This window comes from Megalobrama amblycephala, linkage group LG10, assembly GCF_018812025.1.
Source record: "Megalobrama amblycephala isolate DHTTF-2021 linkage group LG10, ASM1881202v1, whole genome shotgun sequence".
Taxonomy (NCBI): domain Eukaryota; kingdom Metazoa; phylum Chordata; class Actinopteri; order Cypriniformes; family Xenocyprididae; genus Megalobrama; species Megalobrama amblycephala.
The window spans coordinates 13,831,701-13,847,139 of NC_063053.1; the positions used below are offsets into that span (position 1 = coordinate 13,831,701).

The 15,439-nt window shown below is 39.4% G+C and overlaps 1 protein-coding gene across 5 annotated transcripts; it reads right to left on the minus strand.

Moving 5' to 3' along the window:
* Positions 1 to 874: 874 nt before the first annotated feature.
* si:dkey-191g9.7 (GRIN2-like protein) lies at positions 875 to 14,083 on the minus strand. 5 transcript variants are annotated; one of them, XM_048204663.1, is made up of 4 exons: positions 13,922 to 14,083; positions 13,390 to 13,613; positions 5,698 to 6,211; positions 875 to 3,154 (listed from the first exon to the last, which is right to left on the minus strand). In XM_048204663.1, exon 4 carries the CDS (start codon positions 3,145 to 3,147, stop codon positions 1,864 to 1,866), a length of 1,284 nt encoding a protein of 427 aa, XP_048060620.1. In that variant the 5' UTR covers positions 3,148 to 3,154; positions 5,698 to 6,211; positions 13,390 to 13,613; positions 13,922 to 14,083; the 3' UTR covers positions 875 to 1,863. The 5 variants fall into 5 exon arrangements, with proteins under 5 accessions (XP_048060620.1, XP_048060618.1, XP_048060616.1 ...); XM_048204661.1 differs by having other exon boundaries at positions 876 to 3,157; positions 5,698 to 5,987; positions 13,922 to 14,081; XM_048204659.1 differs by having other exon boundaries at positions 876 to 3,157; positions 13,922 to 14,081.
* Between the last annotated feature and the right edge of the window lie 1,356 nt (positions 14,084 to 15,439).

A 15,439-nucleotide genomic window follows, 5' to 3' on the forward strand; every position in this document is an offset into this window, starting at 1 on the left:
ATTAGCAAATTTATGAACTGTGGCAATAGGCTAACTTAAATACTTATTTATTTATGGATATTTATGTCATGGAAATGGCTAGACAATATTCTGAAATGGTCCATTATGTTGTACAACCACAGACCATGCAGTTTTGAACACAATAACACCATATATATTTATCTGTGCATCAGAATATTTAATTCTTGATTTAAATTCATCTTTGGGTATTGTTTTGTAAATGTTCAGGTGCTTTTGCTTGCTTTAAATGTTCAATCAGTCTGCCTGTAAATGTATGGATCATGAACATGGATGACGAGACTATATATCTATACTGCTGTATTTATAATCACAGATATTGTCCATATTAGTGTACTAAACAAGAGTCAATATAAAGAAACTAGAGAGGTCATTTGTAGTTAATATAAAGCAATATATAGAAAGCTTGTATGCATTTTGCTTACTTATGATGTGGTAACAATCAGTCAATGTGGTAACAACATTGAATATTAGAATTACAGATGCTGAGTGTTTTCAATTAACTGCCATATTGCTTTTATTTTTACAGTAGAATACAATTCTAATTAATTTGCTTTGACACATAATTTTTGACTTTTCAGTCTGAGTTAAATCTCTTTTTTGGCTCATTTTGCCTGTAAAAGAAAACTTGCCTAATAATTCTGCACACCTGAATATAAGGCATTTTTCATTTCCAGCCTTCATGAACAATTATATATCACTTATAAATGATTAAAAACAATATTAATAGTAGTTATTAAGATTGATGTGGATTGGAATTGGTAAAATGTGCTTGGGAAAAAAATATGATCAGAAAATCAACTTGCCTAATAATTCTGCACTCCCTGTATATATATATATATATATATATATATATTTATTTATTAATAGGCTATTATTCAATATTAATATACACTCTTGTTTGGGGTCAGTAAGATTTTTATTCAGCAAGGATTCATAAAATTGATCAAATGTGACCATAAAGAGGTTTATAATGTGAAAAAATAGAAAGTTATAGAATTAGAAATAGAATTTTCAAATAAATGCTGCTTTTTTTAACTTTCTATTCATCAAAGACTCCTGAAAAAAAAAAAAAAAAATCTATCACAGTTTCCACAAAAATATTTAGCAGCATTTATAATAATAAGAAATGTCTCTTTAGAGCCAAATCAGGATCATGTGACACTGAGGACTAATGGCTGCTGAGCAATCACGGGAATAAATTACATTTTAAATTACAATAACAATATGAAAAAATTTATTTTAAATTGTAATAATATTTCACAACAATACTGTATTTTAATCAAATAAATGCAGTGAGCAAAAGAGACTCAAAAACATCTTACAGACCCCAAACTTTTGGTTAGTAGCGTATTTTAAATAGTATTTCACTTTTAAAAGCAGTTACATATATTGTAAACAAATTGTGATACCCTCTATGTTACTGTCATGCTTTGACCAGCAGGTAGCGCCACAGTTACTGTACTCTCTTCCCTCCATCACAGTGCTTAAACAATACAAGTTTTTAATTGAATGGACATGATTCCACATAGACTAATGCAAGACAGGAACTTAGTCATAATCATTATGTTTTACTGATGGAAAACATAAACCAAAGAGCAGTAAACTATAACAAAATAACCCACAATCTTTCTCTAAATTCTCTACTGAGCAATCTACTACAGCAATTAAGTGAGGCGTTAAAAATTAAAGGAAGACATGATTTTTTTTTTTTCTGAAATGTATTACTGTTGCTATAGTACTGTTGCTAAAATTCCCTATTTTGAACCTCTTCTTTACTTGGCTGTCAAATCTATACCCAAGAGTATTTTAAATGTCTATTCAGTTTCTCAGTCAGGTTGTTCTTTAGTCCACCGCACCAGTGGTGCGAGAACAGCAGCCCGGGCGGCGCAGAGATCCCAGTAACCCCTTTTTTCTCTTCTGGGTCGATCCTGAGCTGTGCTGGGATGTTGTCGTGTTTTGGCGCGTGAGCTTCGCCGCTATTCCCTTAGTCTCTTTGATCTGTATCTCTAGATGTTTCTGAATCGCATGTCCGAGTTCCTCAGGGTCGACCGAGGCCCCGTACACCTCCCAGGTCATGCCCTCGGCATCCCATTTCACCTCCCTCACAGGAGACTTTTGACTCTTTGACACCGTTTTCCCACTCACCGTTTTCTCCTCAGCCAGGCACACTTCTGGGAACACGTGCTGGGGATGTTCCTCAGAGTCCTGACCCACTTGCACTCCAACATCTCTCAGTTCGTTTTGTGAGGTCATGGTCTCCGCTTCCCTTGTGGTTTTTTCATGCACCCACTGTTGGGCGGCAACTGGACGCAACGGACCAGGCCAAGAGCAGTCCAGATTGCAGCAGCGGAGGAGTCGCTTACCGTCCAATCCGGTCTCGCTGACGGAGGAGATGAGCCGAGGAAGAGCGAGCAGGTTGTTTGCTGATACTTGACCCTTGTAGTTCTCCTCCATTCCTACCAAGTGTGGAAGCAGCTGCGCCGGGGCAGGAATGGGCTGTGGGTGGCAATACGCCGCAAATGTGTCTTCGACGGCTCCATGGTGGAAGTGTGAGTTACAACAAACAGCCTCTTCGAATTTGGGGCAGGTGGATTCTGGAATGACTTCGCAGATCTGAATGAAGCCGTGTCTGGCTAGTTGAGTGGGGCTGCCCGACCCGCTACTTCCTGCTCTGGTGGACGTGGTCAACGTATTGCTCTGCTGAAGCGGCATTGCTTGCTTACACACTAAAGAAGGAAAGGACTGTGCACAAACATCCTGGTCTCGTCCTTGGCAAAAAGTGGCACCTGTTTCACAGTAGAGAGGAGAAGCTGTTGCCTCTTTGAAAATCTGCAAGCTGTCCGAGTGGCTTCTTTGTATTGATAACAGACTGCTCTCTTTTAGGTCCTTGTGAGGGGATAAGACATGTTCCCTGTGTACGGTCAGTGAACATGCATGTTTATTTTGATGTTGGTCAGTCAGGCTGCTGTCTTTGAGGTCTTTTGGGGAGAATGATGCTTCATTGGAGCTCTTCAGGAGTACATCTTCAGGCTTCACCTCGGCTGAACTGCACTCAACTGTGACGACAGGGTCTGAGGGGATGAGGCCCACTGGTGGGAATGACGCTGTGTGCCCAGTCTCTGCCATCAGATATCTGCTGGAAATTAATGAAAAAAGGAAAGTGTCTTTAATGTGAAAACTGGGAGGGGACATGTTCGGTTCACTTAGTTTTGTCATGGCCATGACATATTAACTCGTGGGAATGTGATAATAAGCTGTGGCCACGAGTTCATTTTTTCGAGGTAAGGACATTCTTATGCTGTGGCCACGTGATGTAAAGTCGTGGCCTCGAGATCATATGTTGAGGGAACAACAAATTTTTTCTCATGGCCATGAGTTAAATGCGTAAACAACCTATGCAACCACGACTTTACATCGCATGGCTACGACATAAGGATGACTTATTATGACGTTCCCACGAATTAATATCTCGTGGCCAGGACATTTTCAGTGCGTTCCAAACGGGATATGTCGCCCTCCGAAGGGCACTTCGGAGTGAAAATAATCATGGCCGCCATATTGAAGGGTCGTTCCAAACGGAAGTGCTCAAAACTGGCCACTTCATAGGGCCCTTCGGAATGAAGGATTTCAAAGGGTACAACTGATGGACACTTCGGGGCCCCATGATCTTTTGCACAGGGAAGTTCTTTGACGTCACAGAATGGGTACAGGAGGTTAGGAGTTCGAATTTTTTTAACCCCTACACCCTTTATCTCTTCGAAGCTCCCACTCCAGAGGGTAAACCCTTTGAAGGGATTAGGGCATAGAGATGAGCCCTTCCGAATGGAACACAGGGTTCATCACGTTCCCATGAGTTAATATGTCATGGCCACGACAAAACTAAGTGAACATGTCCCCTCCGGTCACCGTAGAAAAGCCTGGAAAACAACATGGGTTGGATTAACTAAGCAGCTACTCCAATCAAAATTTAAGAAATTAATACTTTTATACAGCAAAGATGCATTAAATTGATCAAAAGTGACAGTAAAGACAGTTATAATGTTACTAAAGATTTCTGTCAGATAAATTAACTTTCTATTCTGATCTAAAAATGTATCACAGTTTCCATAAAAATGTAAAGCAGCACAACTGTTTTAAACATTGATAATATAAGAAATGTTTCTTGAGCATCAAAGCAGCACATTAGACTGATTTCTCAAGGATCATGTGACACTGAAGACTGAAGTAATGATGCTGAAAATTCACCTTTGCCATCACAGGAATACATTGCTTTTAAAAATATATTAAAATAGAAAAAAGTTATTTTAAATTGTAATAATATTTCTGTTTTTATACTGTATTTTTGTTTCTGTTTCCACCTGGTATTAAAATGCGTTTTGGTCGATCGGATCACAAGTGGACGGTGCTAAATAAAGGTGTAAATGGGATGTAAAAAGTTTTGAGCTTGACCACTTCCAAAGGTAGTCAAAAACGCAAAAACGCAACAGCCACTAAAGACCGCCTACTGACCTAATGCGTAAACAATATGGGAAGCGCGTGAGCCAGACAGGATTTAAACTTTGTCAGCTGAAGACCCAAGTTTGGTTTGAAGATGAAAACGTACCAAGCACAATGTTCTCTCATCATTCCTGATTTCTAACACACACTCATAGCGTTCGGCGTGGTCTCGCGGCTGTTAGAGCACAAATGATAGCCGATGCTCTCCGTATATTTTTCAGTCATCTCTAGGCATGTTCATATGTAAACTGCACAAGCTTATTTTGTCAATTAGTTCGAAAGATCTGAGAAAAAAAAAAAAAAAAAAAAAGAAACGCTCATACATTTACCCACCCATAGACCCTCTCCTCGAAGAAATCAGGACAGAAGTGGTTGAAAGTGGACAAAAGAGATAGATTAAATACCAGGTGGAAACGGGTACGTGTCTCCCTCTTCCACTTGTGATCCGATCGACCAAAACGCATCTTAATACCATGTGGAAACAGGGCCTAAATAACTTTCAAATTCATTAAACAATCCCAAACATTTGAAGAGTACTATATATATATCTTAAGACACTACCTATTTGTCTTGTGGGAAGCCAGCTGTTTCTAAGGGTCTCAATTCCACAGTGGTTATTTTCTCACTCTACTGTCCCTATATGCATTCATTACAATATATGTGGTGTTGTTATAGAAATTGTAAAGAACCAGCCAAAACAAGACTGTTTGGTACTTTTGGTACAGCTTTCTTAAAGTGGTCCGTCACCTGTTTTTCCCCACTATTCCAGGCTTTGATTTGGTTTTTAGTGATATATTTCGTTTGTGATATATTAACAGATGAGAAAATAACATCTATAGTCTTGCAACAAATTATTTGCATTAGACATCGTAAATAACTTCAAATTAGAACATGCTCAGAATTTAGATTATAATTCTAAATGTTCAAATTATAATGTTTGTTTTTACTTTTAGAGTCTTTTATAAATGATAATAAGTTCTGTCACACATGAAAAGAATGTGCTATAATAAAACAGCCTCGCATTATTAATTAATTCAAGGCCTGAGTGCATTTTTCTTCCATTAAATCCAAAAATACCTGGCTGGCAAGGTGAGAACTCCATCCTGTGCACCTAAACCCATCCACACACATACATCAAAAAACAATGGCAGACAGTTTTTTCAAAAAAGAAATGCTTACCTTGTGTCCCGTTCACAGATGAAGCTTCCTTTTTAATGTCTTCTCTGCCCCGTCTTTACCTGTCCACTCTCTCTTCAATGGTCTCTGCGGTCATCCCAGACTCCCAAGGGTGCAGCGTCAGTCCAGGTCCTTATAAAGGCAGAATCCGTCGGCATATCTCTCCATCACACGTCACCCATCCTGGCCCTTGTCCTCTCCTTCAGCATCCCCACTCCAGCAGTGAAAAAGATGGAGGGAGCTTCGGGATTATACTCGTCTTTCATCTGATTACAAACCAGCCTCAGTCACATCTTCAAATCCCCAGGCAGGAGAGTGCGTATGTGTGTATGAGAGAGAGAGAGAGAGAGATGAAGGGGGAATGTGTGCGCCTGTGTTTGTGTGGGTGTTGTGGGGAAAGACTATGTGTGTGATGTGGTGGAGGGCTGAAGGAGATTGGATACTAAGAGGAGGAGAATATGGAGATGAGGAGGTGCAGCAGTGGTTAAGCCACCGGCATTGGTGCCACTTCATGCATCTGACAGAGAATAAAGGGGAAACTTATGAATGAATGTGAAGGAAATCAGTGGATGGACAGCCAAATTATCTCTCCCTCACTCCCTCCCCCTCGTCTTCAAATGCCCTCACTATCTGTTATGAACGAGCGTACAGACACAAACACAATGGGAATGTATTTCTGTCTTTCACCTCTTTCTTTATAAAGTGCCACTCCCTCTCTAGGTCTCTGTGGCTTAACCATCATTCTCCCCCTGTTGCTATGGAAACAACATTTCTCAATGGGGCTGAGATGAATCTTCTTTTATTCGTAATACTGTGATATTACGTATTGTCTCTCTCTATGTACACAGACTACTATGGGATCACTAAAATGAAGTGTAAATAATGAACACTGGTGCCTCTGAGAGACATTTGTGGGCAAACAGTTCATTCAACAGTTTATTACTTGTTTTCAGGGTGCTCTAGGCAAAAGACTATCTATCTAACCATCCATCCATCCATCTGCACGATATATCGTTTAAGCATTGAAATCGTGATGTGCGCAAGATGGCGCGAAAGAGAGCTCAATTCTAAACGTGCGGCTATTTTCTGTGCACATACGCATACACACACAGAGCCATGCAGATGCACGTGAAAACCGAATGACGTCCACTTACGTGTCTATTTGGACACATGCATGCAAAAAAATGGTCAAAATGCACAACATCGAGTATCCTCGTAAACACAGTAGCTTATGGCTTAGGTGAACTAAACAATTGAGAAAAAAAAATGGACGTGTAACAGTATTTTGGATCCACGCATTCTGTATTAAAGTGACGGCAGCCTAATATTCCTGCTTCTTTTTGTCTCATGAATGTTTATCAAACAACAAAATATAAAGAGAAAAATCACTTTTGTAGTTTTAACACAGATTAATTATATTTAATTTATACAGTGCACTGATAGCACACGTACATCTTGGAGACGTCTATTTCATGTTTGTGTTTACGTCTAGAAGACATCAAATATGTCAAATAGACGTTTAGATGTCTTAAAGATATTTATGATTTAGAATGTATGTAAAACTGACAACTTAAAGATGTCTATCAGATGTTTGTAAACAGCAGATGCTTTCCAGATGAATTGATCTTTAACAGACATCTTGCAGATGTACGTGTGCTATCTAAGATTATTCAGTTTATTCAATTTTTCATATTTGATTATTCAATTTCTGTACCTGAATACTGTTAGACTCACCTGAAAAATATAAAACACTATTTATTTCATTTGTAACTTTGTTCTATTATATTTATATGCTTGTAATTTGTTCATTATTTTCTATGTGTAAAAAAGTAATGAACAAATTACAAGCATAGCATAGAAAAACAAAATATCGCAATGTCAATTTTTTCATCTATCTATCTATCTATCTATCTATCTATCTATCTATCTATCTATCTATCCATCTGTCATCCATTCATCTATCAGTGTTGCAGAAGGAGAGAAGCCCCAAGACACAACATCTGGAGAGGAGTGTGATCAGAAGCACAGATTAAATACAGAAACAGACGAAGAGAGAGAAAACAAGCTACAAAGCAGCCGACAACAATCATCAGTCTTGTATAAGGATTGATGCTTTCTTTTGTCAGTGTGTTAAAGATGGATGTGGCCACTATTGATGTGGCCATTTTTCAAAATGAAATTGGGCTTTGCTTGTGCTGCTGACACAATTTCGAGGGTTTTTCTGAACAACATCACAATAAAAGGCTGCGGCAAAAGAGGTGCTCTAACCTTATTTACAGAGAGTTTCAAATTCTGCTCTGTAAAATGTAGACAAAAACTGCTACATGCTCAAAGAGTGCATTCTGAGCTGCATTGTTGATAAGAAAACACTGCTGGCCAGGCAATGGAGGGTAGCAGATAGGAACAAGGTTAAGCAATGTAACTGTGTCTAATAAACAAAGGAACTGCTGACACCCATTCAGTGAGACAGGACAGGACAACAAGACAGGAAAAGAAAGAGTCCCAAAAAGACTTAAAATAATAAGCACCTTTACAAATTGGTCTCAAATTGATCTGAATACAAATGTATTAAGAAGAAAGAAGGGAGTTACTGGATGCACATTGATATTTTTAAGCACATATGGATAAATATATATATATTTGGTGCACAAAATTCTACAGTGTATGGAACACACACAAATCTAGCAGGATTAAATATAATAAAACCCACTTCATCCATAATTTTCACAATAAAATGACCTATTCCATCATTTTCCATATGTGATCTTTGATCTTTGTGTCTTACACAAATATGTAACTTAACAGAGAGAGTGGTGATTTCTACTTCTGGCATCATATATCTGCTGAAAGTGAATGGGAAAAAGGTTTCTTTATTGTGAAAAGCCTTGAAAACAACATGCAGTGTATTAACTGAGTTACTGTAATCAGATTAAATTAATATTTTTATTCAGCAAAGATGCAATAAACTGATCAAAAGTGACAGTAAAGACATTTATAGTGTTACTTGAGATTTCTACTTTAAATAAATGCAGTACTTTTGAACTTTTTGTTCTAATCTAATTCTGAAAAAATAGATAAATGCAGCCTTGATAAGCAAGTTATATGTGAATTAAGAGTGGTGGCACTAAAACACTTTTTTTAATTCTGGTAGAATCAGAAACACTTCAATATTAAATCACATTCGAAACTATAATATTCAGACTGGAGCTCACCAAAATTATTTTAACTAAAGCAGGCCCAGTGGTAAAATAGTAAAAAATTATTCTCACTGTCACTTTTTTTTTTTTTTGGTGAATAATCATTTACGCCGACTATGATCATTTTCTACTGACCTTGCATAGGACTTTAGTCCTTTGGTGGTCCTGGGTCCTCGTGCCTGTCTCAGGTTGTTTAATGGGACTCTGAACTTTCTCTTATGAAAGATAGTCCTTCAAGTATGAGTCATGGCTGTTCCAAAGGGCACTACTGTTTCATGTCTCTTCCCCTGGAGCATTTTTTCCTGTCCACTGTTCACACGACTACCTGAACTCCAGCCACACCCACAGCGGCATGTTTACATTCTCACCTTCAGACGTTAAAGTGTCAATACCGACCTTTAGCTCAATTCATTCAGTACTGCCGCTCCCTATCAGAAACATTACAGTTTTTTTTACAATCGCTAGGACACATCTGTAAATACTAAGGTCACTTTTTCAAAATTCTTCACACAGTTCACCTTACTTGGCACAGTAGTTAATTTCACATTCAAAATGCAGTAAAACTACTAAAACACTTCGTACATGTCTCAAAATTAAGCCATTCTTCCATAACACTAGCGAAGCTTGACACTCAACAAGCACACTTTGTCACTCATAAAACAACGATCTAAAAAACACTAAAGCATGTACTACAGTAGCATTACACAATGTTTTCTTTTGTCAAATTTCTTTACGAAACAAAAACGGCAGCTCTCTACTGTTTAGAATTCACTGCAGTATATGTTACTGTCAGGGTTATGTTTTGTTCTGTTAGTTTAATTTGTGTTTCATTTGGTTTTCCCTGTTCCTGCTTTGCCTCAGTTCTCATTCATTGTTAGTTGCCTAGGTTGCTAATCAAGTTACAAAACTGTTCTGTTATGTTGATTAGATCCTGGTGTATATATCTCTTTAGTTTTCCCAGTTCTGTTTGTTGTCGTTAATGTTTATGTGTTGTTAACTCTCAATGTTCATTAAAGTCTCCAGTTTCCTGTTATTCCTGTTTTGCTCTTCTTTGGATTTATCTACACAGCCTACATGTGGTCCATGTTTACATTACAGTACAAAATTATTCCTAAGTCTCCTTTAGTATAGATGGTAATGAAATTGAAAGACTTACATCTGTGTAGGTGTTCAGCTACATCTAATTGTTTTTATAGCATTTCATTTTTTTAGTGTCAGAATATATTTCAATATGGTATTACTGTAGAAATTATCTTACTCCATTTTGTATTATGTTATCGTTTTGAACTTAAGTTTTGAAAAGAGTATGTAAATGTGCAAATTGGCCTGTAGGTAGGTACATAGATTTTGGCAGTGGTTGTTTAAGTGAGAAAAGAATTCTTGTCATTTGAAAGACGTAGTTATTTTGTGTCAAGGCAGTGATAAATGATCCACAGTTTAGCCCATAGACTGTTGACGTGCTCATGTAACAAATGTAGGCTGCTAAGAGCTGTGTGTGTAAATCTCACTCCCCGCTCTAGCAACTGACACTAGAGACTGCGGCCTTTAGCCTACTTGTTAGAATGCCCGATACCCATGACGGCGGACCTGGGTTTGAGTCCCGCGGTTCGACCAGGAAGGGTTACATTTGTGCCGTGACCTGGATGGGAGTGAGGTTTAAAGGGGTGAATGTAACAAACGTAGGCTGGTAAGAGCTGTGCATGTAAACCTCACTAGCCTGATCTTAAGAGGCACTCTAGTGATTGACGCTAGAGATTGCGGCCTTTAGCCTCCTTGTTGGAGTGCCTGACTCCCATGACGGCGGACCTGGGTTTGAGTCCTGCTCAGAGCGGCCTGTTCCACCAGGAAGGGTTACGTTGGTGTCGTGACCCAGATGGGAGTGAGGTTTAGAGGGGTGAATGTAACGAACGTAGGCTGGTAAGAGCTGTGCATGTAAACCTCACTAGCCTGATCTCAAGAGGCGCTCTAGTGATTGACGCTAGAGATTGCGGCCTTTAGCCTCCTTGTTGGAGTGCCTGACTCCCATGACGGCGGACCTGGGTTTGAGTCCTGCTCAGAGCGGCCTGTTCGACCAGGAAGGGTTACGTTGGTGTCGTGACCCAGATGGGAGTGAGGTTTAGAGGGGTGAATGTAACGAACGTAGGCTGGTAAGAGCTGTGCTTGTAAACCTCACTAGCCTGATCTCAAGAGGCGCTCTAGTGATTGACGCTAGAGATTGCGGTCTTTAGCCTCCTTGTTGGAGTGCCTGACTCCCATGATGGCGGACCTGGGTTTGAGTCCTGCTCAGAGCCGCCTGTTCGACCAGGAAGGGTTACATTGGTGTCGTGACCCAGATGGGAGTGAGGTTTAGAGGGGTGAATGTAACGAACGTAGGCTGGTAAGAGCTGTGCTTGTAAACCTCACAAGCCTGATCTCAAGAGGCGCTCTAGTGATTGACGCTAGAGATTGCGGCCTTTAGCCTCCTTGTTGGAGTGCCTGACTCCCATGATGGCGGACCTGGGTTTGAGTCCTGCTCAGAGCGGCCTGTTTGACCAGGAAGGGTTACATTGGTGCCGTGACCCAGATGGGAGTGAGGTTTAAAGGGGGCGAATGTAACGAACATAGGCTGGTAAGAGCTGTGCATGTAAACCTCACTCCCCTAATCTCAAGAGGCACTCTAGTGATTGACGCTAGAGATTGCGGTCTTTAGCCTCCTTGTTAGAATGCCCGATACCCATGACGGCGGACCTGGGTTTGAGTCCCGCTTAGAGCCGGCGATTCGACCAGGAGGGGTTACATTGGTGCCATGACCCGGATGGGAGTGAGGTTTAGAGGGGTGAATGTAACAAACGTAGGCTGGTAAGAGCTGTGCATGTAAACCTCACTAGCCTGATCTCAAGAGGCGCTCTAGTGATTGACGCTAGAGATTGCGGTCTTTAGCCTCCTTGTTGGAGTGCCTGACTCCCATGACGGCGGACCTGGGTTTGAGTCCTGCTCAGAGCGGCCTGTTTGACTAGGAAGGGTTACATTGGTGCCGTGACCCAGATGGGAGTGAGGTTTAGAGGGGCGAATGTAACAAACATAGGCTGGTAAGAGCTGTGCATGTAAACCTCACTCCCCTGATCTCAAGAGGCGCTCTAGCGACTGACGCTAGAGACTGCAGTCTTTAGCATCCTTGTTCGAGTGTCCGACTCAAATGCCGGCAGACCTGGGCTAGAGTCCCGCTTAGAGTCGGCGGTTCGAACAAGAGGGGTTACACACACTGTGTGAAGAGTTTCGAAAAAGTGACCCACGTATTGATTTCTATAACTGGTTATATAGCGATTGTAAGAAACTGTAATAGAAGTGTGCTGCTGGTTTTGTAATGTCAAACTAATTTCAATTTATTTTCAGTTCACCTCTTAAGTTTTTTTTGTAATTGCTGAACTGCAGTTTATTCAATCTGATGCTGATGTGGAACAGAAATAAATGACAGGATTTGTACTGCAGCACAAATATAAAGAACACTAATGCCATGATACATCATTGCCCCTTTGCAAGAGATTATGGAAGCTGTAAATCTGTAATTTTTCATAACACCAATGGAGATTTGATGTGCACATCCATAACCAAAGATCAGAGCACCCTTTTTTTTGTTTTTTCTCTCCTCTCCATCATTTTTGCTTTCTTGTAGAAGTTGATAACTCTGAAAGATCAGCAGATTAACCTCTGTGTGATCTGTAATCTGTAGAGGTCAAGCTGTAATGTTCCACAACAGAAAGCATCGATTAAGTTGTAGATTAAAGACATAGGATGAACTTGCTGATATACAAAGATTTTGACATTATAATCTTTGTAGCATCCTTGAAAGGAGCAGCGCAGTGTTCATTCAAACCAGTTCTGTGTGGTTTTGAGCGTTTGTGTAGCTGTAGTGATTTAGATATAGCCATGCCAGATTACATCCGTAACATGAGCATCACAGCTGCAGTTCTCTAATGAATCTTGACACAGGGAGAGGAAAACCAGCCCAGCTGTCTTCCTTCAATGAATATAAATCAGCATGTCCGTCTCAGATGGTGGTACATACCTCATTTTTGAGGTTAAGAATCAGTATTTTTAGTCTTTTTTACTTGAGCTACCTGGTAATTTCTTTCAAGCAGTAGCCTATGGTTCTGTACATTTTAAAACAGGAATATGCCTGTGTTGCAATTTAAAGTATGTCTATAAATGCAGAAATATGCTTTAGTAAAAAAACAGGCACTTAAACTCTATTATTCAGGAAAATAAACAGTATGCCAACAGGATGAAAATGAATAAGAAAAATAAAAAAGTATGTATGTTAAATATTGCAGTTGGGGTATGTATTTTATTATGAATAGGCTAGCTGGGTTTAAATGTTTATTAAAAAGGCACTGTATCTTTACTTTGAGCATTCTCTTATAGTGAAAAAGATTCACATCTTAAACATTTGTAAGCTCAAATATATTAAAGTGTATATGATGTATACATGAAAATGTACTGCATAACAGGACCGACTCACCTGTGATTTCCTCCTGGTGGTTATTTATTGAGCTATTGCTGTGATGTAGAAGGTGGAGGTCCACTCAGTGGATGATGGAGGAACACACTGATTAGGCTCGGCTGGGTGCTGTGGCTTGTGTAATATGGACAGATGAGAGTGGATGAACTCTGGGCATGTGGCCTGTTGTACCAATCTCCTGCAGAGACTACCCATATGTTTCACTCGACAAAACATGCCCTGTCCTGCGAAACATGCCCAGCGTTTGTTTAATGCAAACATGTACACAAAACCTCAAAGATAGGGGTTCCCTCAGCTGTCATCATTTGTCACATGAATCAACAGCCTGACCTTACCTAGCTGTCAGAATGTTCGTTACACAGTTTATATACATCAAACAGAGCTTTAACAAAGGCCAAAAAAAAAAAAAAAGTGTAACTGGTACTCTGACTTCATTACACAAGTTAATTAAAATATTAGGTTACCATGACTGACAAATAATCAGATTGTAGATGGTAATTGCCATAAAATTAGACTGCAAATAGATACTTACTGAACTGGTTTCTCAGCTTTTTCTTTATTAAGATAATGAGGGGTTGCTCCCTGAGGCCATTGAAAAGAGCTGTGCTGACAAACAAGTATTACGCACTGAAATCTGAAATGAAAGCATTCCTTCTAGTCAAAGTAGTGTTTCAGTTGTCTCCATCTAGTGGTCATGTAGAGGACTTCCGCTTTATGGGCCTTAAGGGTTAGTTCACCCAAAAATGAAAATTCTGTCATTTATTACTTACCCTCATGCCGTTTCACACCTGTTAGACCTTTGTTAATCTTCAGAACACAAATTAAGATTTTTTAGTTGAAATCCGATAGCTCCGTGAGGCCTCCATAGGGAGCAATGACACTTCCTCTCTCAAGATCCATTAATGTACTAAAAACATATTTAAATTGGTTCATGTGAGTACAGTGGTTCAATATTAATATTACAAAGCAACGAGAATATTTTTGGAGCGCCAATAAAACAAAATAACGACTTATTTAGTGATGGCCGATTTCAAAACACTGCTTCATGAAGCATCGGAGCATAAATGAATCACTGTGTCGAATCATGATTCAGATCGCGTGTCAAACTGCCCACGGCTGAAATCACGTGACTTTGGCGCTCCGAACAGCAGATTCGACACACTGATTCATTTGTGCTCCGAATCTTCATGAAGCAGTGTTTTGAAATCGGCCATCACTAAATAAGTCGTTATTTAGTTTTTTTTGGCGCTCCAAAAATATTCTCGTCGCTTTATAATATTAATATTGAACCTCTGTACTCACACGAACCGATTTAAATATGTTTTTAGTACCTTTATGGATCTTGAGAGAGGAAGTGTCCATTGCTCCCTATGGAGGCCTAACGGAGCTATCGGATCTTAACTAAAATATCTTAATTTGTGTTCTGAAGATTAACGAAGGTCTTACGGGTGTGGAACGGCATGAGGGTAAGTAGGCTAATAAATACCAGAATTTTCATTTTTGAGTGAACTAACCCTTTAAATGACAATGTTCACAAATGGTTCACCAAAAAGACAGTGCCAAGAATGGAGAGTGATAACATTTTTATTTTTAAACTTTCTACATCATCAATTATGAGACAATATTATTCTATTATAAAGTGTTCTAGTACACTGCCCAGCCAAAAAAAAAAAAAAAAAAAAAAAAAAAGAAGTTTTTTGGATTTTAATAGGCAAATACTTAAGAGTCTTTGGATGGATCATTATTACAGTGATTATTATTTTTCTAGCATGTTATATGTTTGGCAACGGTTCTTTGAACCCTAAAAGATGGAGTGTGTAGCTTCTCATTTCTTAAACAACCACGTATTAAGATGTATCATAGCCATATTTCAGGATGACAATGTCAAGATTCATCAGGCTCAAATTGTGAAAGAATGGTTCAGAGAGCATGAAGAATCATTTTCACACATGAATTGGCACTGACCTTAACCTCAGTGTACGTTTTTGGGATGTGCTGGAGTAGACTTTACAGCATGCTCACCTCTTGCATTGTCAATACAAGATCTTGA

Excerpts from the sequence above, each read along its gene's own strand:
- si:dkey-191g9.7 (XM_048204663.1), bottom strand. The coding sequence starts at position 3,147 with ATGGCAGAGACTGGGCACACAGCGTCATTCCCACCAGTGGGCCTCATC.